This window comes from Sceloporus occidentalis, unplaced genomic scaffold (assembly GCF_023333645.1).
Source record: "Sceloporus occidentalis isolate IW3139 unplaced genomic scaffold, rSceOcc1.0.p SCAF_111, whole genome shotgun sequence".
Lineage (NCBI taxonomy): Eukaryota > Metazoa > Chordata > Lepidosauria > Squamata > Phrynosomatidae > Sceloporus > Sceloporus occidentalis.
Window position 1 is genome coordinate 98,558 of NW_028317091.1, and position 24,972 is coordinate 123,529.

The 24,972-nt window shown below is 45.7% G+C and overlaps 1 protein-coding gene across 2 annotated transcripts in view; it reads left to right on the plus strand.

Moving 5' to 3' along the window:
• Positions 1-896: 896 nt before the first annotated feature.
• The window catches only part of LOC149282590 (DNA (cytosine-5)-methyltransferase 3A-like), a 38,812-nt gene continuing 14,736 nt past the window's right edge, over positions 897-24,972 (plus strand). The window contains exons 1-4 of one of the 2 annotated variants that reach the window (XM_089497988.1): positions 6,469-6,510; positions 9,920-10,066; positions 10,523-10,539; positions 14,567-14,582. Coding sequence is in view for 1 of the 2 variants with exons in the window: in XM_089497986.1 (XP_089354112.1) it covers positions 1,140-1,218; positions 6,464-6,510; positions 9,920-10,066 (273 nt within the window). In the remaining variant the exon portion in view is untranslated. Of the gene's footprint in view, positions 1,219-6,463; positions 6,511-9,919; positions 10,067-10,522; positions 10,540-14,566; positions 14,583-24,972 lie in introns of those variants that run through there. The other variant, XM_089497986.1, reaches the window with a different exon arrangement.

The window sequence follows — 24,972 nt, forward strand, 5'->3', positions numbered from 1 at the left end:
CAGCCAGCATCCCCAGCATGGAGACAGACAGCCTTAAACGATCCCAGAGAGTCTCAGTGCTGATAGCACTGTCTTACGTGAGCAGCGGCTCGTGCTACAGACAGTGTCTGCCGCATCGTGGCACACCGGGGGTTAAATCTAAAAAGATTTTGCAGCAAGGTTTGGAAAGCTCTCCCATCCCCATAGCAACAGGAAATGCCCTATCAGCAGGAACTTTCTATTAGTTGCTATGGCAATAAGAATGAAGCAGTGGCCCACAGGAAATGCTTGCAAACGTATAGATGAAATGATTTTGTCCCGTACTGACCCTACCAGGGTCCCCATGCCCCCGGACACTGGGGTTCTTCGCGCCCTTCCGGGGCAGTAACTCACATTCAATTACAAGAAGAACTGCCTCTTGGAATGGCCATGGGGTCCCCGAACCCGGCAGCCCCGAACCCGGCAGCCAAAGAGAGGCCAAAACCTTGAGGCAGGGCTGCCCCAAACACGCAGAGGATATTACGTATTTTGCCAGTGGAACCAGTTTAAAATAGTGTTACTCCTATCACACTCAGCCAGCGGAGGGTATGATGGGATTTGGAGTCTGCATGGAGCTTAGAGCAGGAGATTGCCGATCACACACAGGTATCACAGAGAGAAGCTTCTGGATGCCTTAGAATGATGAGATTTGAATGCCACAGGACTCGGCGTGCCGCTGCCTGTCTGTGTTTGATTTGCATCTTGTATGTATTTCCCGCCTGGCCGGTCTGAGGTCCTGTAAATGTGCTAATGGCTAAGGATGATGTGAATGATAGTGTAACAGAAGACAGGCTGCATCGTGCTGGTGATTGGGGGTACGTTCCACGGGGACATTATTCTGTCGTTTGTGTCCACAGGTAGAAAGTGTCTCTGCACCCAAAGACGTCGCCTCAGTCCCCAAGTGCCACGCGGCTCCAGACAGCGGTCACTCGGGCGCCGTGCACAACGGAGCGGTGAGCGGGCAGAGCAGCCCCGAGACCCCCGCCCAGGATACGGCTGCCCCCGAAACAAACTCCCGGGACAGGAAGCTGTGTGAGTCCCCCGCGGACGGACTCCGAGATGGGGAAACGGGGCTGGAGAACGGCCGCTGTACTCTGAGCGACGAGCCAGATTCTCAGGACATGGAAGACGGGGACCCCCTCGCTGCCCCAACCCCGAAAAAACGGGGGCGGAGGAGCCATTCAGACGGCTCGGACAAAAGTAAGTCCTCGGTGGCCGGTGGGACTCCTAGAGGACTCTCTCAATCATCTATATGTTAACTAAACCCACGTAAAGGTGCTTACAGGTTAAAATAACCCATATATATGTATGAGACCCCCTTATGTGTGTCACATCTTAACTTCCTGTCCTCAGGATCCGCAGGATTATTCTTCCCCGCTTAGCTCTCCCCTAATGTGAAGTTGTTGATTGTTGCTGATTGGTTCAGACAGCCTTTGTAAGGGTGGTGGGGGAGAGAACTGCAGGACAGGAAGATGATTGGATAATACTGGTCCTGCCAAAGGCTGCCACCGATCTCAGCTTCCAAGAGGCTAATGTTTAAATATCACCAAATAAACCAAGTCAAAAAAGAACCCTCTTCCAAATATTTATTAATAAAAACCCATCTCTTAAAACGTACATACGTTCAAGGCCAGGAATCCTAACGATAATGTTACAACATTACAACAGACCCAGCCCCCGGCCCCCCGGCACACGCCGATCTACACAATGCATTATTATAACGCCTCTTCAGATATCACCATTTTTAAAGGAATCCCAAATTAGTAGTAGAAATAGAATGCTCGTTGTACAACGCTGCAGAATGTGATGGTGATATATCAGTCAATTACGAATAAAAATGGGAGTGGCGGTGATTAAATCTGAATATTTAATGTCTGAATGTTCATTCCATTTTGATATCAGAACTCCTCCCAGTCATGATGTCATCCAGTCCTAAAAAGTGAGGAATGCAGACCCTGGGCAAGGCGTCCAGCAGCCCATTTTTGCCTCTCTCTGCTTCTGCTCCCCCTAGTGGCCATTATTACACCAGCACAGACCAGTATAAAAGTACCTGGCCCAGCACTGAATGTGAGAACAGGGCAGAAGTAGTAAAAGTGGCTGGAAACTCAGTTTTTCCTCCTGTGGGGGTTTTCTCGACCTTGTGAAGTTTCTTCCTTTTTGCGAAAGCCAAAGGAACGCCTTCTGAGAACTTTGAATATCTGCTCAGTGTCGTCATAGAATCATAGAACCCTACAACCGACAGATCGGCCCCATCCGGTCCCCGTCTAGTCGCCCGTTTCTCCTGCTGTAAAGACTCAGACCTTAATCAGTCGTTGGTCTCGTCTTAGATTCAGGAGAATCCCTCGCTGTATTACCCTCTACCCTCTGGCTGTTCCACTTCTCCACCACCCTCTCAGAAACTTCCTTCCATTCAGTCTCAGCCTCTGATCCTCTAGTGTTAGCTTAGAGGCCTTACTGTGGGGCGACCTAACAGTGAAGCAGAGGATGCTGGGAATGTGCCTCTGCTGCATATAGAGTAAGCGGCCAAAGCTGGGGGGGTATTCCTCTATAAAGAGCGCCCCCCTCCCCCGTGCGCCAGCGCGGGCCTCACGATCGCAGACGCAGATAAGCCTGTTTCCTGCAGCAGGGCCGACCTTCCTTCCGCTCTCTCTGGCTTTCTAAGAAACCGGTCCTGTGATCGGGTCCCTAAACAGGAAGACCCCCATCACCCCAACAGTTCACAATCCCACAGAGGTTACGGCTCATAAATCATCCAATACCATCAGCAGCAAAGAGAAGTTACTCCACAGCACAAATTCCATTGGAATCCATAAATAATGTTAATCTGTCTAATTTCAACATAGCCGAAAAAAGTGACAGTCACTTAAATCTGTAGAGGAGACCTCTGAGCACCCAAAAGCTTATGGAACCCAGTTATAAAAAAAACAAAAACTGTCTGCGCTTCTCACCCTAATAAAGTTGGCAACAAATCTATAAACATAAATGAGAGGTTTTGGTTATATGAATTGGCCAAAGTATAATTAAGCTCACCCGCCACGTCAAGGCACACTCTCAATAGGGTGAGAACCTACTCTCACCTCCTACATAGCGGGCACACAAAGCAGTTTATACGGCTACCAAAACCTTATTAATGTGTTGGGGGAGGTGCAATTAAACCTCCTCCCTATTAACCCCTGGACAGCAAGCTGCAACCAGACTAATGAGGAGCCAACAACCTCAAATATGTGCAAACAGGGAAAAGAAAAAATGTCGGTGCGCTAAGCTAGTCACAGGCTCAAATAATACAAATGTATAATACGAGGCCTACCAAACAGGTGTAATCCTGTATATATCCTGTATATTCCTCATATTATATATTATATACTCTCCGGCCGTATAACTAATCCCGTCCTTATAACCCGTTATATCCTGTATATTCCTCATATTATATATTATATACTCTCCTCCCCGTATAACTAATTCCGTCCTTATAACCCGTTATATCCCTGGTTGGCATTCCACTGTCTCGACTCTCTCCACTACAGTCTATCCTTAATGCCGCTGCTAGGCTCATCTTCCTTGCACGTCGTTCCTCTTCTGCTTCCCCCCTCTGTGAAACCCTCCACTGGCTTCCGATTACCTTTAGAATTAAATTTAAGATCCTGGTACTGACATATAAGGCCATCCACAATACCGCTCCTCCGTACATTTCTGACCTCATTAGCAAATACTCTCCTACTCGATCCCTACGTTCCTCCCATGGGCTAAGGCTCTCCTCCTCACTCATCACCTCTTCCTTTTCCCGTCTACAAGATTTCACTCGAGCTGCCCCATATCTCTGGAATCTGCTCCCAAGGAACCTTCAGAATTCACCCTCCCTCCCGACATTCAAGAAACATCTAAAAACCCACTTCTTCAGAGAAGCATACCATCTTAGCTGCTAGAACATCCTTGTCATTGATACCCCCACAATACCTCTCACCCTTTCTCTATGCCTTATGTTTATCACCCCATTTTCCCTCTAGATTGTAAGCTTGCGAGCAGGGCTCTCTCCACCAAATGTATCGGTTTGTCTTAGTCTGTCAATTCTTGTCTTGTCATATCCCTTGAATTTATGTATTGTATTAAGCGCTGCGTAAACTGTTGGCGCTATATAAATAAAAGATAATAATAATAATAATAATAATAATATATTCCTCATATTATATATTATATACTCTCCGTCCCGTATAACTAATCCCGTCCTTATAACCCGTTATATCCTGTATATTCCTCATATAATATATTATATACTCTCCGTCCCGTATAACTAATCCCGTCCTTATAACCCGTTATATCCTGTATATTCCTCATATTATATATTATATACTCTCCGGTCGTATAACTAATCCCGTCCTTATAACCCGTTATATCCTGTATATTCCTCATATTATATATTATATACTCTCCGGCCGTATAACTAATCCCGTCCTTATAACCCGTTATATCCCTGTATATTCCTCATATTTTATATTATATACTCTCCGGCCGTATAACTAATCCAGTCCTTATAACCCGTTATATCCTGTATATTCCTCATATTATATATTATATACTCTCCTCCCCGTATAACTAATCCCGTCCTTATAACCCGTTATATCTCTGTATATTCCTCATATTATTATTATTATTATTATTATTATCCTTTATTTATATAGCGCCAACAGTTTACGCAGCGCTTAATACAATACATAAATTCAAGGCATATGACAAGACAAGAATTGACAGACTAAGACAAACCGATACATTTGGTGGAGAGAGCCCTGCTCGCAAGCTTACAATCTAGAGGGAAATGGGGTGACAAACATAAGGCATAGAGAAAGGGTGAGAGGTATTGTGGGGGTTGTATCGATGACAAGGAAGTTCTAGCAGCTAAGATGGCGCGGCTTCTCTGAAGAAGTGGGTTTTTAGATGTTTCTTGAATGTTGGGAGGGAGGGAGAATGCTGAAGGTTCCTTGGGAGAAGATTCCAGAGATATGGGGCAGCTCGAGTGAAATCTTGTAGACGGGAAAAGGAAGAGGTGATGAGTGAGGAGGAGAGCCTTAGCCCATGGGAGGAACGTAGGGATCGAGTAGGAGAGTATTTGCTAATGAGGTCAGAAATGTACGGAGGATCAGTATTATGGATGGCCTTATATGTCAGTACCAGGATCTTAAATTTAATTCTAAAGGTAATTGGGAGCCAGTGGAGGGTTTCACAGAGGGGCGAAGCAGAAGAGGATCGACGTGCAAGGAAGATGAGCCTAGCAGCGGCATTTAGGATAGACTGTAAAGGAGAGAGTCGAGACAGTGGAGTGCCAACCAGAAGAGTGTTGCAGTAGTCAAGACGGGAAATGATAAGGGAATGAACGAGTGTTTTTGTGGATTCTTGGGTGAGGAATGGGCGGATACGAGAGATGTTTTTTAGGTGCAAGCGGCAGGATTTGGCGAGGGACTGAATGTGAGGGATGAAGGAGAGGTTTGAGTCAAGGATGACCCCAAGGCATCGGGCCTGGTTAGTAGGAGAGATAGTCGTGTTGTTAATGGTGATAGAGAATTCAGGTAGTGGAGTGGAGATGGAGGGAGGGAAGATAATGAGTTCAGTTTTAGAAAGATTAAGTTTCAGGTAGTGTTGTGACATCCATGAAGAAATAGCAGACAAGCAATTGGTAATACGGGACAGGAGAGATGGAGAGAGATCAGGAGAAGACAGGTAGATTTGGGTATCATCTGCATATAGGTGATACAGGAGGCCAAATGAGTTGATATTATATATTATATACTCTCCGTCCCGTATAACTAATCCCGTCCTTATAACCCGTTATATCCTGTATATTCCTCATATTATATATTATATACTCTCCGGCCGTATAACTAATCCCGTCCTTATAACCCGTTATATCCTGTATATTCCTCATATAATATATTATATACTCTCCGGTCGTATAACTAATCCCGTCCTTATAACCCGTTATATCCCTGTATATTCCTCATATTTTATATTATATACTCTCCGGCCGTATAACTAATCCAGTCCTTATAACCCGTTATATCCCTGTATATTCCTCATATTATATATTATATACTCTCCGGCCGTATAACTAATCCCGTCCTTATAACCCGTTATATCCCTGTATATTCCTCATATTATATATTATATACTCTCCGGCCGTATAACTAATCCCGTCCGTATAACCCGTTATATCCTGTATATTCCTCATATTATATATTATATACTCTCCGGCCGTATAACTAATCCCGTCCTTATAACCCGTTATATCCTGTATATTCCTCATATTATATATTATATACTCTCCGGACATATAACTAATCCCATCCTTATATCCCGTTAACAGGCACACTTGGCAGGTATGATTTAAATCATCCTATTTCTTTGAATCTGAAGAGGAATTCACTGTTTCACCTTGTGGTTGTTTGGTTTTTTTTAGGTAAAGAAGATAAGGAAGACTCAAGCCCAGACTCTCCCAAATCGGAGGCAAGTATCAGGCAGCATCGCCCCGGGCCGTCGGCAGATATTACATTTCTGTTTGTAACGGGTGCTGTTGGATAAATCTGCGCAGGCTGCATGATCCCTAGACAAACGGCCAATCAGCAGCTGGCACAGGACGAGTTGTATTATCATTCCCTGTATAATAACCTGACACGGTACCGAATGGTCTGTTACTTAATGGTGGGGTATTACTGTCCCAGTGTGACCATGTAAAATGGGAATGAAAGGAGGGACCTGATATATGTCAATAAAATGCATGGAAGACACCCATATTTCATGGGACTTACTTAGTATGTAGAGCCTCCCATCCATTCCAGTTAACGCGCTTCATCCTGCTACTGGGAGTACTGGAGTGGAGAAACCCTTGCTGGAGGTTTGGAGCCATCGCTTTGCCCTGTTACGGGGCAGTTTGTTGCCCATATCCAGTCTCCCACCCCGGGGGTGATGAGGATACCTCATTCCTATGGCTGAGGAAGTGACTGCCGCTTCCTCTGTGCTGTCGGCCATTTCTGATCAGGTGGCGCTCGCAGGGTTTGGCCATGAAGGGCATATCCTTTACAAATGTTACACAGGAAGTGGATGGACGTGGCTTTGTGTTAGCTGGTGATGCCGCCATGTTTGCTGCATCTCACCCATTGTGTCTTTTCATTCATTACATGGCATGGTGTCTGTAGTGATCAGGGCCCCTAGGCTGTCAATGATTCTCAGGGGGTGACCCATTGTTCTGTGAGCTGTGTTAATGATGACAGGTGTTGTGGTGTCACCTACTTCAGTCTAGAGCAGGATTGGCTTTGTCTGTGCCATGTATCTAGCCTTTACCTCTGTACATTACAGAAAGCAATAACAAGGCTGCCGGGTGTATTTAGCTCATAGGAGAGACCTGTATGACTGGGATGTAGAAATAGGGAGAGGTAATGCGGTGAGACGGAGAAGTGAGCACATGTGGGGGACTAGCCCAGACTCGAGGTAAGTGTCAGTTTTAGGGGCCACGAGAAGGGGGGTTGTAGAGAGGGATCCAGAGTTTCTATGGTGTTAGGTGTCCACCGGTGGGGGTGGAATAGATGCAAATACCAGCTAATGTTATTTGCTGTAATCCTCGAGGCCCTTAGGTTGTCACATGTTTACATATTACTTATCATAGTGTGACTTCTTCTCCCACCAATGGAATTCACATAAACCACCAATCAGGATGAGACAATAAAAACCTCAAGCACTAGGTTACAGAGTCAGGTGGGATCTGAAGATGGAGGTTTCATCCATGGTGGGCTCTGGTGGAGCTGTCTATTCCACTTTTTTTGTTTTCCGACTTATTTCCGGAAATTATTTGGATTTTTTCTTTCTCTCGTCTCATGAGGGTCCTCACTATCTGCGGGGCTGTCAGAGAGGGGTAATTAATCTCCCCTCTCTGAATGTATCAGATTGAATTTACATATTTATGCTAAACCTGCAGATCAGGCCTAACCCATCTGAGACAGAAGAGGATTAATCACGGACCAGAATAGCTACGGATGTATAGAATTTGCTATTTAATAGTACATTTCCCCCAAATTGCCTGCGTTGTGTGGATGTATCAGAGTCCCGTAGGCATTTGGAGAGTCTCAGACTCTGGGGTTCAAGGATTTGCGATCCCATGGGTCCAGTGCTATGGGGGACCCAGAGATTTTGTGGCCAATACAGTATTTTAGTCATTGGTTATGGCGTACAGAAGGGCATCGTCACCCCTCCAAATACTGCCCACTAGAGATGTAAAGCCTATGCAGTCTTTGCATTGGTATTAAGATATGGGCAATGTAGCAATGTGCCAATTGTTACATATATCTGCCCCAGCAGGGAACTCCTTGCTTATTGCAGCAAGTTCCTATATACAGTACTGTGCAAAAGTCTTAGGCATTTCTTATGTAGGATGAAACACAATGATTAACTGACTCAGAAACAGCTGTGTAGGAGGAAAGAAACCGGGTGAGAGGGTGAGGTTGCTGAAGACATGCTAAAGTCATACACAATGGCAAGACTGAGCACAGCAACAAGACACAGGGTAGTTATACCGGACTACCAAGGTCTCTCCCGGGCAGAAATTTCAAGGCAGACAGGGATTGCCAGATGTTCTTCTGAAGAATCGCAAAGAAACGGGCAATGTTGAGGACCGTAGGCGCAGGGGTCGGCCAAGGAAACAACACATAATGCTTACTTCGCTTTGTATTCGGAAGATGTCCAGCGCTGCCATCAGCTCAGCATTGGCAGAAAACAGTGGGACTCTGGTGCGGCCAAGAAGCCAAACGACCGGAGTGGAGACAAGGCCCAGCGACTATTCACAAAAACACAGGAACCGGGGTGCAGAACATGGCAGCACGTGCTCTGGACTGATGTCAAATATTTGTCTGTAGCAGAAGGCGGTTTGTTCGCCTAAGGGCTGGAGAGCGGTACAAGAGTGAGCGTGTGCGGCAGTGACGCATGGTGGAGGTTTGAGGCTGCATTTCTCCAAATTGAGTTGGGGATTTGGTCAGAATTAATGGTCTCCTCAATGCCGAGAAGTACAGACAGTTACTTATCCATCACGAAATACCATCGGGGTGTCATCTAAATGGCTCCAAGTTTATTCTGCAGCATGACAACGAAAAACTGTAAAGTAGACCAAGGAGTCCTGGGAGTGATGGTTTGGCCTCCGCAGAGCCCTGATCTCAACACTGAGTCTGTCTGAGATTACATGAAGAGAGAGACGCGACCGAGGTGTAAAGAATTGTTCACACCTGCCTAAATCTTTTGCACAGCACTGTATATAACCCAAGGAAGACTTGCTGATATGATGTGTATCTACGTGCAATAAGACTTTCCTGAACTTCCACAATTCCAATGCCATTTGTATGTTTAGAATACAGGGAATAATAATACAATCTGATATTATCCGAGCCGGATGTAGATGATCTCCATCCAGAGAAATCTGGAACAATTTCAAGAACCCCCCCGACAGGGTCCTGACATGCAAATGATCCCTTAGGGACCTCGTTTACATATGAAGCTGCTTAGTGATGTCAGAAGGAGTTTTCCGTTTTAAAACGTTGTCCTTCTGATCTGTACATTAAACTTTCCCTGTAACCAATGAGTTATTGGCTCTAGGAAAGGGACTTTGGGTACTAAAGGATCTGTTTTTAGAGGAGTGGGAACGAGTGAATACCCAATACCTGGTGGGAAGTGGTCAGTATTATATTAATACAGCGCTGCAGAATATGATGGCGCTATATAAATCAATATATAATAATATACTGTAATATAATTATAGATGACATGCTGCTGGCCCTTTAAGAAGGTACGGCAGCCTCTAATGACCAGAATAGGTGGGGAAGGATGCTAGACTGCATTGGGTATATTGACTTTTTCTTTAACTACTGTTGAGCAGGGATACCGAGGCCGGCTACGTGGAGGGTTAGGCTGGGAGTCCAGTCTTCGTCAGAGGCCCATGCAAAGACTGCCCTTCCAGGCTGGGGACCCTTATTACATCAGCAAGAGGAAGAGAGATGAGTGGCTGGCCAGATGGAAGAGGGAGGTAAGGACCGCGGGGTCAGACTTCCTTCTGGGAGGATTGTATGTAATGCTTAAATCCCCCGTGGCTGCTCATGGTGTGCCGAGCGTGCTATGCCAGACACTAATGCCAGGGCAGTAGGGAGCCAACTGGGGCAAGAGTATTTATGTTGGGATATCGTATGGACACTTGTTGTGCACCAAGCCATGGCGTGTCCTAAACGAACACCAGGACAGTAAGGAGCTACCTAGGAAGAATTGGGGCCTTCGGTAGACAATAACTTAGTAGTTTGCTGAGGCGAGGTATGGCATAAACCAGTAGAGTCTCACCCAACTTGCCAAGCATGAACCTAGAACCTAACTGTATCCAGTAATAGAACCCCCAGAGCTGTATACAGTAATATAACCCCCCAGCACTGTATACAGTAACATAACCCCCAGCGTTGTATACAGTAATATTACCCCCCAGCACTGTATACAGTAATATAACCCCCCAGCGCTGTATACAGTAATATAACCCCCAGCACTGTATACAGCAATATAACCCCAGCACTGTGTACAGTAATAACCCCCAGCGCTGTGTACAGTAATATAACCCCCAGCGCTGTATACAGTGATATAACCCCCCCAGCGCTGTATACAGTAATATTACCCCCAGCGCTGTATACAGTAATATAACCCCCCCAGCGCTGTATACAGTAATATAACCCCCCCAGCGCTGTATACAGTAATATAACCCCCCAGGGCTGTATACAGTAATATAACCCCCCAGCGCTGTATACAGTAATATAACCCCCCAGCACTGTATACAGTAATATAACCCCCAGCGCTGTGTACAGTAATCTAACCCCAGCACTGTGTACAGTAATAACCCCCAGCGCTGTGTACAGTAATATAACCCCCAGCGCTGTATACAGTAATATAACCCCCAGCGCTGTATACAGTAATATAACCCCCAGCGCTGTGTACAGTAATATAACCCCCAGCACTGTATACAGTAATATAACCGCCCCGCACTGTATACAGTAATATAACCCCCCAGCGCTGTATACAGTAATATAACCCCCAGCGCTGTATACAGTAATATGCCCCCCCAGCGCTGTATACAGTAACATGCCCCCCCAGCGCTGTATACAGTAATATAACCCCCAGCGCTGTATACAGTAATATAACCCCCCAGTGCTGTATACAGTAATATAACCCCCAGCGCTGTATACAGTAATATAACCCCCAGTGCTGTATACAGTAATATAACCCCCCAGGGCTGTATACAGTAATATAACCCCCAGCGCTGTATACAGTAATATCCCCCCAGCGCTGTATACAGTAATATAACCCCCCAGCACTGTATACAGTAATATAACCCCCAGCACTGTATACAGTAATATAACCCCCAGCGCTGTATACCGTAATATAACCCCCCCAGCACTGTATACAGTAATATAACCCCTCAGCGCTGTATACAGTAATATTACCCCCAGCGCTGTATCCAGTAATTTAACCCCCAGCGCTGTATACAGTGATATAACCCCCCAGTGCTGTATATAGTAATATAACCCCCCCAGCGCTGTATACAGTAATATAACCCCCAGCGCTGTATACAGTAATATAACCCCCCAGTGCTGTATAGAGTAATATAACCCCCCAGCGCTGTATACAGTAATATACCCCCCAGCACTGTATACAGTAATATAACCCCCAGCGCTGTATACAGTAATATAACCCCCCCAGCGCTGTATACAGTAATATAACCCCCCCAGCGCTGTATACAGTAATATAACCCCCCAGCGCTGTATACAGTAATATAACCCCCAGCGCTGTATACAGTAATATAACCCCCCAGCGCTGTATACAGTAATATAACCCCCAGCGCTGTATACAGTAATATAACCCCCCAGCGCTGTATACAGTAACATAACCCCCAGCGCTGTATATAGTAATATAACCCCCCAGCACTGTATACAGTAATATAACCCCCAGCGCTGTATACAGTAATATAAGGCCCCAGCGCTGTATACAGTAATATAACCCCCCCAGCGCTGTATACAGTAATATAACCCCCCAGCGCTGTATACAGTAATATAACCCCCCAGGCGCTGTATACAGTAATATAACCCCCAGCGCTGTATACAGTAATATAACCCCCAGCGCTGTATACAGTAATATAACCCCCAGCGCTGTATACAGTAATATAACCCCCAGCGCTGTATACAGTAATATAACCCCCCAGCACTGTATACAGTAATATAACCCCCAGCGCTGTATACAGTAATATAACCCCCAGCGCTGTATACAGTAATATAACCCCCCAGCACTGTATACAGTAATATAACCCCCAGCGCTGTATACAGTAATATAACCCCCCAGCGCTGTATACAGTAATATAACCCCCAGCGCTGTATACAGTAATATAACCCCCCAGCGCTGTATACAGTAATATAACCCCCCAGCACTGTATACAGTAATATAACCCCCAGCTCTGTATACAGTAATATAACCCCCCAGCGCTGTATACAGTAATATAACCCCCAGCGCTGTATACAGTAATATAACCCCCAGTGCTGTATACAGTAATATAACCCCCAGCGCTGTATACAGTAATATAACCCCCCAGCGCTGTATACAGTAATATAACCCCCCAGCGCTGTATACAGTAATGTCAGTTGGTGACAAAAACCTTGTTTTATCTCATTTTGTTCCAATAAACTCCCTTTATCTGCTGACCTGGAGGCGCTGTTGCTGTCAGTCATGTGATATTTTGGGTGACTTTCCCGTCTCAAAACCCAAACTGAGCTGATGCTTTACTAGTTAAGCCCTTTTTTCTATAGACTTTTATGAGTCAGAACTAGTGATTAAGACGGAGCCATTCTATTGTTTCCCACAGGCAGTATGATAAGGAGTCGGGGTGTTTAGTAGATCAAGGATCAGATAACAGAGCGAGAATCATACAAACGGCTGATATGCAGCTGCCTGAAAACATTATATTATGGGGCAAAAACTACAACTGGGGCAAAAAAGGAAAAACTAATTTTTAATGCGATAAATTGTATATTTTTTGTTATTTCGCTGATTTACTGTGTTTCTAAAATACAACATTTACAGAACTGTCCGGGGGGCCACTCAGGCTTTGAACTCGGCTGGATTTGCGAGAGAATTAGTAAAATGTTAGCACCGGTGGTCGTTTCAAAAGGCGTTTATAGAGCGAATGATTTAAGTATAATTTAGGGTATTGGGATGGTTTTGGTCCGGTAGTCACTGTACTCGTCCAGCTAACTGTCCTTGGAGCGGAGCAGAGAAATTCTTCAGCTAGGGGCTTCTGGTTCTGTGTAAATGCCAACTCACACCATAAGCGTACTCCATGTTAGTGCACAATGTCAGTAGGTGGCTGCAGAAGCCAGTTACGTGACATCAAGGAGTCTTGCACCATTTAATAAAAACGCGCCTTTGAGTTTGGGCATTCTGGGAACTCTCTCAGGTAGCTGTTTATAAACAAGACCTAGAACATAAGAAGCAACTCTGAAACAGTCACTGCTTATTAAAAGGGAGAGTGCTTGCAGTAAGAACAGTAAAGATCCGGAATTCCCTGCCTGCAGAGACATCTGTAATTCCAGTAAATTCCGTTAAGAGTGAGAAACCCCAGTGGAGTGTTTCTTATTAATGTTATTAATGCTTAAAATTAAGGTAATTAACTAAACAGAATCTAGCAGCCATATCCCTCGTATTTTGAAACCCACACCTCATTCTTGGGGTTTCTCCATCTCTGCAGAAAATAATGGTGGCATTTATTGTGCAAAAATATGTTATTGGGGTGGAAAAAATCTATATAAATACAACGAAAGGATGGTGGTTCTGGATTCCTTATGATGTCTTCTTGGTAAAGGTGCCGAGATTAGTCACAACTATGAGGAACGCTGCGTAACTTTAGTTATTTGAGGACGGGTCCTCCATTTTGATCCTCTTCCTGATGATATATTTGTTGGTGTTTTTGTGCACATTGGGCTATTGTGCATCTCCATGATAATGGAAGTCACCTCGATGTCATTAAACTGGAATTCCCATTTAGTCTCCTTTACGGGAATGTAACGAGTCACGGGGATGTAAAGGGAATGTTAAAGCATTAGCGAAATTCTGAGAGTCTGGAGTCTGCCGGATGGTGAGTTGGGTCCTGCCGGATGGTGAGTTGGGTCCTGCCGGATGGTGAGTTGGGTCCTGCCGGATGGTGAGTTGGGTCCTGAGGGATGGTGAGTTGGGTCCTGACGGATGGTGAGTTGGGTCCTGACGGATGGTGAGTTGGGTCCTGGCGGATGGTGAGTTGGGTCCTGTGGTTTCCAGGTTCCTCTCTCCTCCTCCTGGTGGTCTTGTCACAAAATGCTGTCTGTTCCAGGTGTGTCTGGGTCACACTCTATTAGACTGACACTAAAGCTTACTGTAACCAGCTGCAGCAAACACTCACTCAGAGTGGTTTTAACTGGCTGCCATGGAGTGCGCACACTCAGTGGGAGTAGATGTGAACAGCCGCAGCAAGCACTCAGAAAAATAGTGTACGGTCAGACTGGTGGGCAGTCAGTAGAGTTATATGCACTCATTCTGGGGTCTCCCAGAGCGAGCACGCAGCTCGCACAGTCGTTGTCGTCACCGCCTGTCTCCATGGTAACAGGCTGTCATCTCCAGGACTTCCAGAATCAAGGTGTCTTTTTATAGAAACACAAGCTGGAACATCGCCCCGCCGGTGAATGGCTGCCAAGTGGCTGCACACCCGCTTCGGGACACCCCTCCGTCGTACGGTGAAACTCGGGGGTCCGCGCTCTCTTATTTAAATTTAATATTGTAAAAATGCAAGGAAAATTCACCCCAACCCAAAGGATCTCCTGATTATAAGACATCTTCCCGCTGCCATCGAACGTGCTTCTTTATGCCATTAAACCAACGAGGCAGAGATTCCCAACAAAGAAGTTGAATCAATATTTTTCGATAAACTCTGGGAATTCCACCCCAAAAGACCCTCCTAGTTCCTCCAGAGAGTATCAGAATCTCACAGTAACGCCGCCGGATTAGAATCCTCTCTTCCAAATTCGGACTTTTTCTCAATATACATGTAACCCTTTGAATTATTCTTTTGGCTCTTTAGTGACTATGTAGTTCAGGGGCATCCGGCCTGAGCACAGCAGGGAAAGGGCCACAGATGGACACACAGGTGTTATAGGCACCTGCTCGGATCTGGCGCTAGACAGTAGAGCGCTTACGTTCAAGTATCCCACATCCATTTGTGAAGGTGCAAAATACCGTGGAAGAAAAGCCCGCTCTCATTTCTCTGTCACAGGTGAAATTTTTCAGGTGGCCTCTTTGGATCTCAAGCTCCGACGATGGCCCCTGGAATTCCTTGCCAGGCAGTTTATGGAGCTGCCCCGACAGCTTGTTACTGAGTTTAATGAGATCACAAGGGTCGTGTCCACTAGGAATCCATCTCTCGTCAGACTGTATATGTGTCGTATATGGGGCTGTCTGGCCTAACGTTGCCTGGACTGGAGGCTGTGGGCTCCCCTCGGGCAACAGGAGTCAATCAATATCTTGCAGCCAGTTATGGCCTCTGGGGTATTGTTAATGGTTTCACCGCCAGTTAACTGAATCCTCCCCACTGGGGCTTGTTAATAGGATGCGGTGACTGCTGGGAGGGGACTTAATCCCCCCTCAGCCCTCGATCTCTGCCGAGCTGGTCCCAGCCGAGAGAGCAGGATCTAGTGTGGCACTCGGAAGGAGCACCACTGAGGTATGTGGGGACCCAGGAACGTGGTGAGGGGCAGCGAGAGGCCTCCAGGGATCCAATGTACATAGTGATCAATAGATCCAAGTATCCAGTAGGATTAACCCATTAGGAACTGTCTGTAAGACATGGACATCACTTTATGTGTCTCTCTCTCTCCATGAACACATGTGGCCTGAAGAAGTTACTCGGTGTTGAGATATCGTTATCTAATTATCTTTTCCTTAAACCAGAGGCACCGGTGCCTTAAAATAAAACATATACAAGACCTGATGAAAATGTTTGTCATTTGGTCGAGGGCCCCGTGACTGGTAAATGAGGAACACGATCCATTTCCATGCAGGGCTTGTAATGGGCGTTATGGCTGAATGAAGAATTCCAGAGCATCCTTCCGTATAATGCTTCACACCCATTAGAATGTTCTCCAATGGTCTGACCTCGTGTTGGGTACAGCGTGCTCTCCAGATGTTGTATAACTTCGACTCGCATTGTGATTAGCCAGCAGTAGGTTGAACGCGTGTCATAAGGGCTGTAGTTTGGTGGCTCTTATTGGCTTCCCGTGCATGTTCAGAAGGTGTTGGTAGGTTCTGGGTTCTGCAGAATGTTCTGATCTCTGTGTTTGGTAGGCTGGCCATGCTGCGGAGAACGTTCCTTGCCGTGTTCTGTTAATTAGTCTATGACGTGATCAGAAGGTGTTGAATGTTCGGAGGGGCAGTAGAGAACTGCGTGTTCTATGGGACGTTCCATGTTCTATGTAACCTGCTCTGGAGAACGTTCTCTACTCTGTACAATGGAGTCTGTGTTATATCGTCAGGCGTCCTGTCCTTCTTTGAACACTTTTCAAGCCTCTATAGACTTCTTCTAAACTGCGGACGAATAATGCCCCAAACACTACAACATGGGCCATGTAGCTGGGGCAGCACCAGGGTACTATGTATGGTTTGTATGGTTTGGTGTGTAGGATCAGCAGTCATCCAGAGGGTGCATGGGATGTTCTGCCCCAGTAAAAGCACCCCATCCACATCCTCTGGTTCCTGCGGTGTCATTCAAGTTAAATCTCAGCAAACCACCGGTGATCTAATAGGGATTACCACGACCCAGAATGCGCAGGGATCTCGCCGGTATCACTCAGTATTCACTAACGCTTTTTGCACAGTCCTCATTCTGCCAAGGGGTTTCCTGTATTACATCACGCATCACGTTATGCATGCAGATTAAGTATGACATCATCTAACGGATAGCACAGCCCCTGGCTGTACATTCCAAGCGGTGTCTGACCCTCCTCGTTAAGAATTTGTCTTTCTTACTTCTTTAGAGAAGGTGGCTTTGTTAACGTGGCATCTTATATAGTTATTACCGGGGGGGCTAATAACTCGACTCAGAACTCTGCGTCTGTTTGAGGACAACTCTGCACATGTAGTCAGTACTGCTAGCCTGTGTCCCCAACCACTTTCCCCGTAAGACAGCTCCATGTACCTACTACCCTTCAGTCATATACTCTTTATATCCCGCCATCGTGTTTTTGGAAAGTCAAAAGCAACAAAAAGAAACCCTTTCCTTTAAAACTTTCCATCGTCCTTGGCGTATGTTAGTAGTTCTGCACGTTACGTGACATTGTTCTCCGGGGTTCTGTGAAAGTGGATCTGCTCACACAGATTCCCCAGGGCAGCGGGGCAGATTCCCCAGGGCAGTGGAGTGGGTACAATTCACTATTTTTTTCCTTGTGACGGGGCAGATTATCTTTTTTTTTCAGGGCGACGGGGCAGATTCTCAGTTTTTCAGGGTGAAGGATCAGATTCTCTGTCTTTACAGGGTGAGGGGCAGATTCTCCGTCTTTTCAGGGTGAGGGGCAGATTCTCCGTCTTTTCAGGGTGAGGGGCAGATTCTCCGTCTTTTCAGGGTGAGGGGCAGATTCTCTGTATTTTCAGGGTGACAGGGAAGATTCTCCATCTTTTTAGGGTGACGGGGCAGATTACACGTCGCTTCTACCTGTATATATGTTGATTGGATGCATATGGCGGGCTGTGCGTGTATACGTGTATATGTGGAGGGCATACAGCACGTTCTATGTTTCCAGACACAGCCTGCTGGCCCCGTTCCAGCGTGTTCTGCCCCCTCCGCGCCCCCTCCGCTCCCCCTCTCCCCGTCTTCCCCCCTCCTCTCCTCAGCCAACGAGGAGACCCCGCCGGGATCACGTGAGCTGCTGTTTCTAGACAAAGGAAATTCTCCGTTCTTTTCCCCCTTTGGTCCCCCGACCCATCCACCCTCCCCTCCTTCCAATCTGAGCTGCAATATCAGGACAGAGAGAGGGGAAAAGGGGGGAGAGAGGGAAGGAGGGAGAGAGGGAGGAGTGGGGGTACAGGGGGGGGCGTGAGGAACGAACACCTGACTGCATCCTCACTGCCGCTCGGCTCCAGGGTTTATGGGTACGTCCCTTAACCTTTATTTCTGGTCTTTTTGTCAGTTGCCGGGGTTGCTGTGGGGGCCGACAGGGGCCGGTGTGCCTGCAGGGTGTGAGTGCCGTGTTGCAGTGATTGCGAGGGAGAATGGGGACACGGGAGCGACTGAGGACGCGCTGCTGAGCGAGACTAGCTTTTGAATTTTTTTGGGATTGGGGCTGGCGCCCTCCAGCCTCCGTCTCTGTGCCAGGAAGGGGGATTCCTTGTGACGGCAGAGCCTGGCTGCCTCGCCGGCACTCACGGGGTTAATGGTGGCATATTCCGTGTTTATGTGTGCCGGTTTAATGTGATGCGCTTTAAGGCAGGGATTCCCTGCCTGATCGTCACGTTGTGGAAACCGCTCTGTATTGTTTGTGTTTGCCTGTGTACCTGGTGTGTGTACACGGTACAGGTGATGCATGCGTGTTCGTGTGTATAGATCCGGGGTGCTGCTGCGAGGCGCTGTGTTTATAAATGACGCAAATATCTGCTTTATTACCATTTCCTCATCCTGCATTAGCGTTACACGCGTGCCAGTCGCATGTAACACGTATATTATTACTTCCTCTTAATTGGTTTGCATCACACGTGATGCTGAGTAATGAGCAGGGATTATTTGGTTATGTGGGTCTGGAACAAGCCAAGTGTGTATCTGGTGTATATATGGAGCAGATTAGGTGTATGTATGGAGCGGGCCAAGTGTGTATCTGGTGTATATATGGAGCAGATTAGGTGTAGGTATGGAGCGAGCCAGGTGTGTATCTGGTGCCGATCTGGTGTATATATGGAGCAGATTAGGTGTAGGTATGGAGCGGGCCAAGTGTGTATCTGGAGCCAATCTGGTGTATATATGGAGCAGATTAGGTATATGTATGGAGCGGGCCAAGTGTGTATCTGGAGCCGATCTGGTGTATATATGGAGCAGATTAGGTATATGTATGGAGCGGGCCAAGTGTGTATCTGGAGCCAATCTGGTGTATATATGGAGCACATTAGGTGTATGTATGGAGCAGGCCAAGTGTGTATCTGGAGCAGAGTAGGTATATGTATGGAGCGGCTGTGAAAATTTGTCTTTAACTTTTATATATTTTCTTCAAAAATTACACAAAAATAGTCTACGCTCTCATAGACATCGAACAATCACAAACATAAAACAGGTTTATCCCCCAAAAACAAGAAAATAAATGCCTGGGGCCATATTTATCCGTGGGCATGAGGTACATCTCCATACGGCTTCCTCTCTGTGCGCCAAACCCACCTCTGCTGTTTATTGCCAAAAAACTCTATTTTGGTTTCGTCTGATCATAAAACCCGATCCGATTTGAAGTTCTGGTGAGGTCCGGCCAAAGGACGGCGGTTAAGTTTGTTTTCAAGGCTTTTTCCTTGAATCCCTTCCCAACAACTCGCGGGGATGCAGGTGACGTCGGATTGTGGTTTTGGGGACTTTCTACTTCTACAATTCTCCAGCTGAAGGACACGCTACAGACACGCTACAGGCACCATACAGACACGCTACAGGCACGCTACAGACACCATACAGACACGCTATTGACACAATACAGACACGCTATAGACACGATACAGACACGCTATAGACACGATACAGACACGCTATAGACACGATACAGACACGCTATAGACACGATACAGACACGCTATAGACACGATACAGACACGATATAGACACGATACAGACACGCTATAGACACGATACAGACACGCTATAGACACGATACAGACACGCTATAGACACGATACAGACACGCTATAGACACGATACAGACACGCTATAGACACGCTATAGACACGAAACAGCCTGTGAAACAGGAAGTCACGGTCAGTTTCCTGTTCCTAGACACCCAGGTGTACAAAAAATACATACATGGAGTGGGCCAGGCGTGAATGGGGCAGATTCTCAGGGGTTTTACCCCAGTCTCAGGGTGAATGGGGCAGATTCTCAGGGGTTTTACCCCAGTCTATACGTTCTGCTATACATGTTGGTATAGGTGCTGGCATCAAGAAGGTATAAAGCAGGGTTGACCCAGACCAGGTAGCACGTTAGGCAAGAAGCCCCCAATCAATGTCCCGTGTGCCTCCCACACCTGTGCAGGCATCTGAACTACTACCTCTAGGGTGACAGATGGTGCCCCGATGCAGGTGCCCCGGACAGACCAGCTCCGGTATAATGTATACGGCCCCTATGGAGTCAGTGAGCAGCGTTCGGAGATCTGTTAGGAGTAACTCCTCCTAATGATATAAGAAGAAATGCCACGCGTGACGTTCTCCTTTACTGTGGAGCTAATAATGAGAGTGCAGAGAGCGTGCACAGAGGGCCACGTTCTATTCATGAGACACGGGGCGTGCAAATACCCTGAACGTGACACGTAAACGCGTTATAAGCGGCATGGGTACAGGGTGCCATTGGGTGGGTACAGGGTGCCATTGGGTGGGCACAGAGCGCCATTGGGTGGGCACAGAGCAGACTGTACAGCGAGAGCCGGGGGGCACTTATGAAGGTTTGATCCCCCGTCACAGACCGCAGGCTGAGAGCTGAGCTGGGGGTCTGTTGCGCTGCCGTAGCTCTAGGCTGAGCTGATCCGCCGTGGAGCAGCTGGGGGTCCGTCTGAGGACATGGCCTCACGTGACACGGGGAAGGCTGAGACCACCATACAAGAGGTCTGCTTACACAGTATGGAACTAGCTCGGCACCCTGTGTTATACGGGGGACACCCTGCTTCCTGTGTGTTATATGGGGGGTCAGCCACACCCTATGTATTATACAGGGTACACAGGCCAGGATTTGCCCCATTTAGGGCAATGTCCTTAGCTGAATGTGATTCGCAGGGGGGAGGATCGGTTCCGGCTGCCCCACGAGGGATCAGGCACCAGAGACGGGGCCCACACTACCAGAGCCGTCATACCAGATGGGAGAGGCTGGGGAGGAAAAAGTCACCAGCCCCGTCTAAATGTGGCGCTATCTGTACAAAATGGGGGCAGATGGAGTCCAGATAGCCCACCCACCATTGGAACAGAATTAATGTGTTACCAAAACGTAATAAATATGTCTATAATTATTATTTACTGAGTTATAAAATATGAAATGGGTGAACATTATCTCCTGGAGAGGGGTTTAAGGATGAGGTGTGCTGGGTCAGTGTATTGGGGGCCGGTGAGGGGCCACAGCCTGGTCTGTGAGTTTGAGCTGGTATCCCCCACCCCCCTGCACTTCCTAGAAAAGTAACAGTTTTAGTGAAAGTGTCGATTATTTGCCAGCTGGGGCAGGAAGGCAGGAAGGGGAAGCGCATGTTACCCCTGATTAGGGCTTCTGTCACTTTAAATCACTCTGGGGACCCACGTAACCTTTTAAGTGCCAAGGCTGAATCATTGAGCACTTTCTGCATTCATTGAGATGACGTTTTATTGTTTTTATTTGGTTTTAGATATTTTTGTGATAAATTAAAACAAATCATGTAGGAGCCCCGAATGACTCCTAATGCTGCTCCTGTGTTTGAGTCCTGCACCGGTTGCAAAGCAAACTGCAGTATTTAAAGACTATTTATAGCTCACTGGGGCGGCATGCTGCACACCCCTCTGGTAGGGCCTGTGTATGGGGGGCTTTCGGGTTGTTTAACCCTTTGCTTTTAATATGTTGCCGTTTATTCATCAAAGAGGGAGTTTGCAGGTTAAAAAAATATTTTCCCTTTCTTCACTGAATGTTATGGAGGCTCAACCCAGGGAGCTTATCGTGGATGAAGGGCTAAGCCGGCCCCTGTATAATGTATAGATAAATCAGCGAGCCGGCCCCCTGTATAATGTATGGATAAATCAGCGAGCCGGCCCCCTGTATAATGTATAGATAAATCAGTGACCAGCCCCCTGTATAATGTATAGATAAATCAGCGAGCCGGCCCCCTGTATATTGTATAGATAAATCAGTGACCGGCCCCCTGTATAATGTATAGATAAATCAGCGAGCTGGCCCCCTGTGTAATGTATAGATAAATCAGTGACCCGGCCCCTGTATAATGTATAGATAAATCAGTGACCCGGCCCCCTGTATAATGTATAGATAAATTGGCGAGCCGGCCCCCTGTATAATGTATAGATAAATTAGTGACCGGCCCCCTGTATAATGTATAGATAAATCAGCGAGCTGGCCCCCTGTGTAATGTATAGATAAATCAGTGACCCGGCCCCTGTATAATGTATAGATAAATCAGTGACTGGCCCCTGTATAATGTATAGATAAATCAGCGAGCCGCCCCCCAGTATAATGTATACATTAAAAAGCAAGCCAGCTCCCTGTATCATGCATAGTTAAATCGGTGACGGGCCCTGTATCATGTATGGTGAAGTCAGTGGATAGAAATGCTCAGTCCTTTATTGCTCACAGCTCTGGCACTGTGTGGGTTAAAGCCCTGCTTGGCTCAGTTGGCTGTAATGGGAAGCCTAGCCCCCCAGACCATGGGGGGGAGGGGGAGGGGGTCGGTAGTTCATTAGAGGGGCCTCTCTGCGGGTCTCTGCACTCTGCCCCTGACTCCTTCACCATGAAGAAGGGCACAAAGCGCAGAGGGGCTGGAGCGGGGCCCATGAGCAGGGCTGGCGCGGACACACAGGTGCAGTAAGGGGCCCCTCGCATTATTTGGGGCCCTGGGCCTTTTTCTATGTACATTTAGATGAATTTGACTTTATAAAGTGTCAGGGTTTGGAGAGAAAGTTTAAAGTCAGAGGGAGGAAAACCAAGTGTTTCTAAGCATTTTAGGATCATGTTAATAGATAAATGATAGATTATGGATTATAGATAAATTAATAGATGGATAATAGAGATAAATACATTGATAAATAATAGCTGGATTAATACATAATAAATAATGAACAGATATGGATGAGTAGAGAATATGTATAAATATTATAATATATCCCCAAATCTATATAAATCTACTGATATATCCCAATTCTATATAAATCTATAATATATCCCAAAATCTATATAGATATTATAATATATCCCAAAATCTATATAAATCTATAATATATCCCAATTCTATATAAATCTATAATATATCCCAAAATCTATATAAATCTATAATATATCCCAATTCTATATAAATCTATAATATATCCCAAAATCTATATAAATCTATAATATATCCCAATTCTATATAAATCTATAATATATCCCAAAATCTATATAAATCTATAATATATCCCAAAATCTATATAGATATTATAATATATCCCAAAATCTATATAAATCTATAATATATCCCAATTCTATATAAATCTATAATATATCCCAAAATCTATATAAATCTATAATATATCCCAAAATCTATATAAATCTATAATATATCCCAAAATCTATATAAATCTATAATATATCCCAAAATCTATATAAATCTATTATATATCCCAAAATCTATATAGATATTATAATATATCCCAAAATCTATATAAATCTATAATATATCCCAATTCTATATAAATCTATAATATATCCCAAAATCTATATAAATCTATAATATATCCCAATTCTATATAAATCTATAATATATCCCAAAATCTATATAAATCTATAATATATCCCAAAATCTATATAGATATTATAATATATCCCAATTCTATATAAATCTATAATATATCCCAAAATCTATATAAATCTATAATATATCCCAAAATCTATATAAATCTATAATATATCCCAAAATCTATATAAATCTATAATATATCCCAAAATCTATATAAATCTATAATATATCCCAAAATCTATATAGATATCATAATATATCCCAAAATCTATATAAATCTATAATATATCCCAAAATCTATATAAATCTATAATATATCCCAAAATCTATATAAATCTATAATATATCCCAATTCTATATAGATATTATAATATATCCCAATTCTATATAAATCTATAATATATCCCAAAATCTATATAAATCTATAATATATCCCAAAATCTATATAAATCTATAATATATCCCAATTCTATATAAATCTATAATATATCCCCAAATCTATATAAATCTATAATATATCCCAAAATCTATATAATTCTATAATATCCCAATTCTATATAAATTAGGGCTGAAACAACGAATCGATAAAATCGATAATAATCGATAACGGAAATCGTTGTCGACGATTTCCGTTATCGATTAATCGAGCGATCGATTCGTTGTTGGAGCACTCGGCTCCTTTTACTTACCTCCGCGAGCGTTCCCCGCTTCCGCTGCACTCTCCGCCTTCTTTTAGTTGCGTGTGGCTCCGTTCGCACAGAGCGGTTCGCGGGGGTGGGGGTGGGGTTTCAGGGGATGCAGGGCAGAGTGGGGGTGGGGGGGCAGGGCAGGAGACTGAGTGCAGGGCAGAGTGGGGGTGGGGATGCAGGGCAGGGTGTGAGTGTGGGGGCAGGAGACTGGGTGCAGGGCAGAGTGGGTGCAGGGTGTGAGTGTGGGGGCAGGGCAGAATGTGGGGGCAGGGCTGGGTGCAGGGCAGAGTTGGAGACTGGGTGCAGGGGCACAGTGCAAAGTGCTGGGTGCAAAGTGCCAGGGCTGGGTGCAAAGTGCCAGGGTGCAAAGTTCTGGGTGCAAAGTGCCAGGGCTGGGGCAAAGTGCTGGGTGCAAAGTGCCGGGTGCTGGGTGCAAAGTGCCAGGGCTGGGTGCAAAGTGCCAGGGTGCAAAGTGCCAGGGCTGGGGCAAAGTGCCGGGTGCAAAGTGCTGGGTG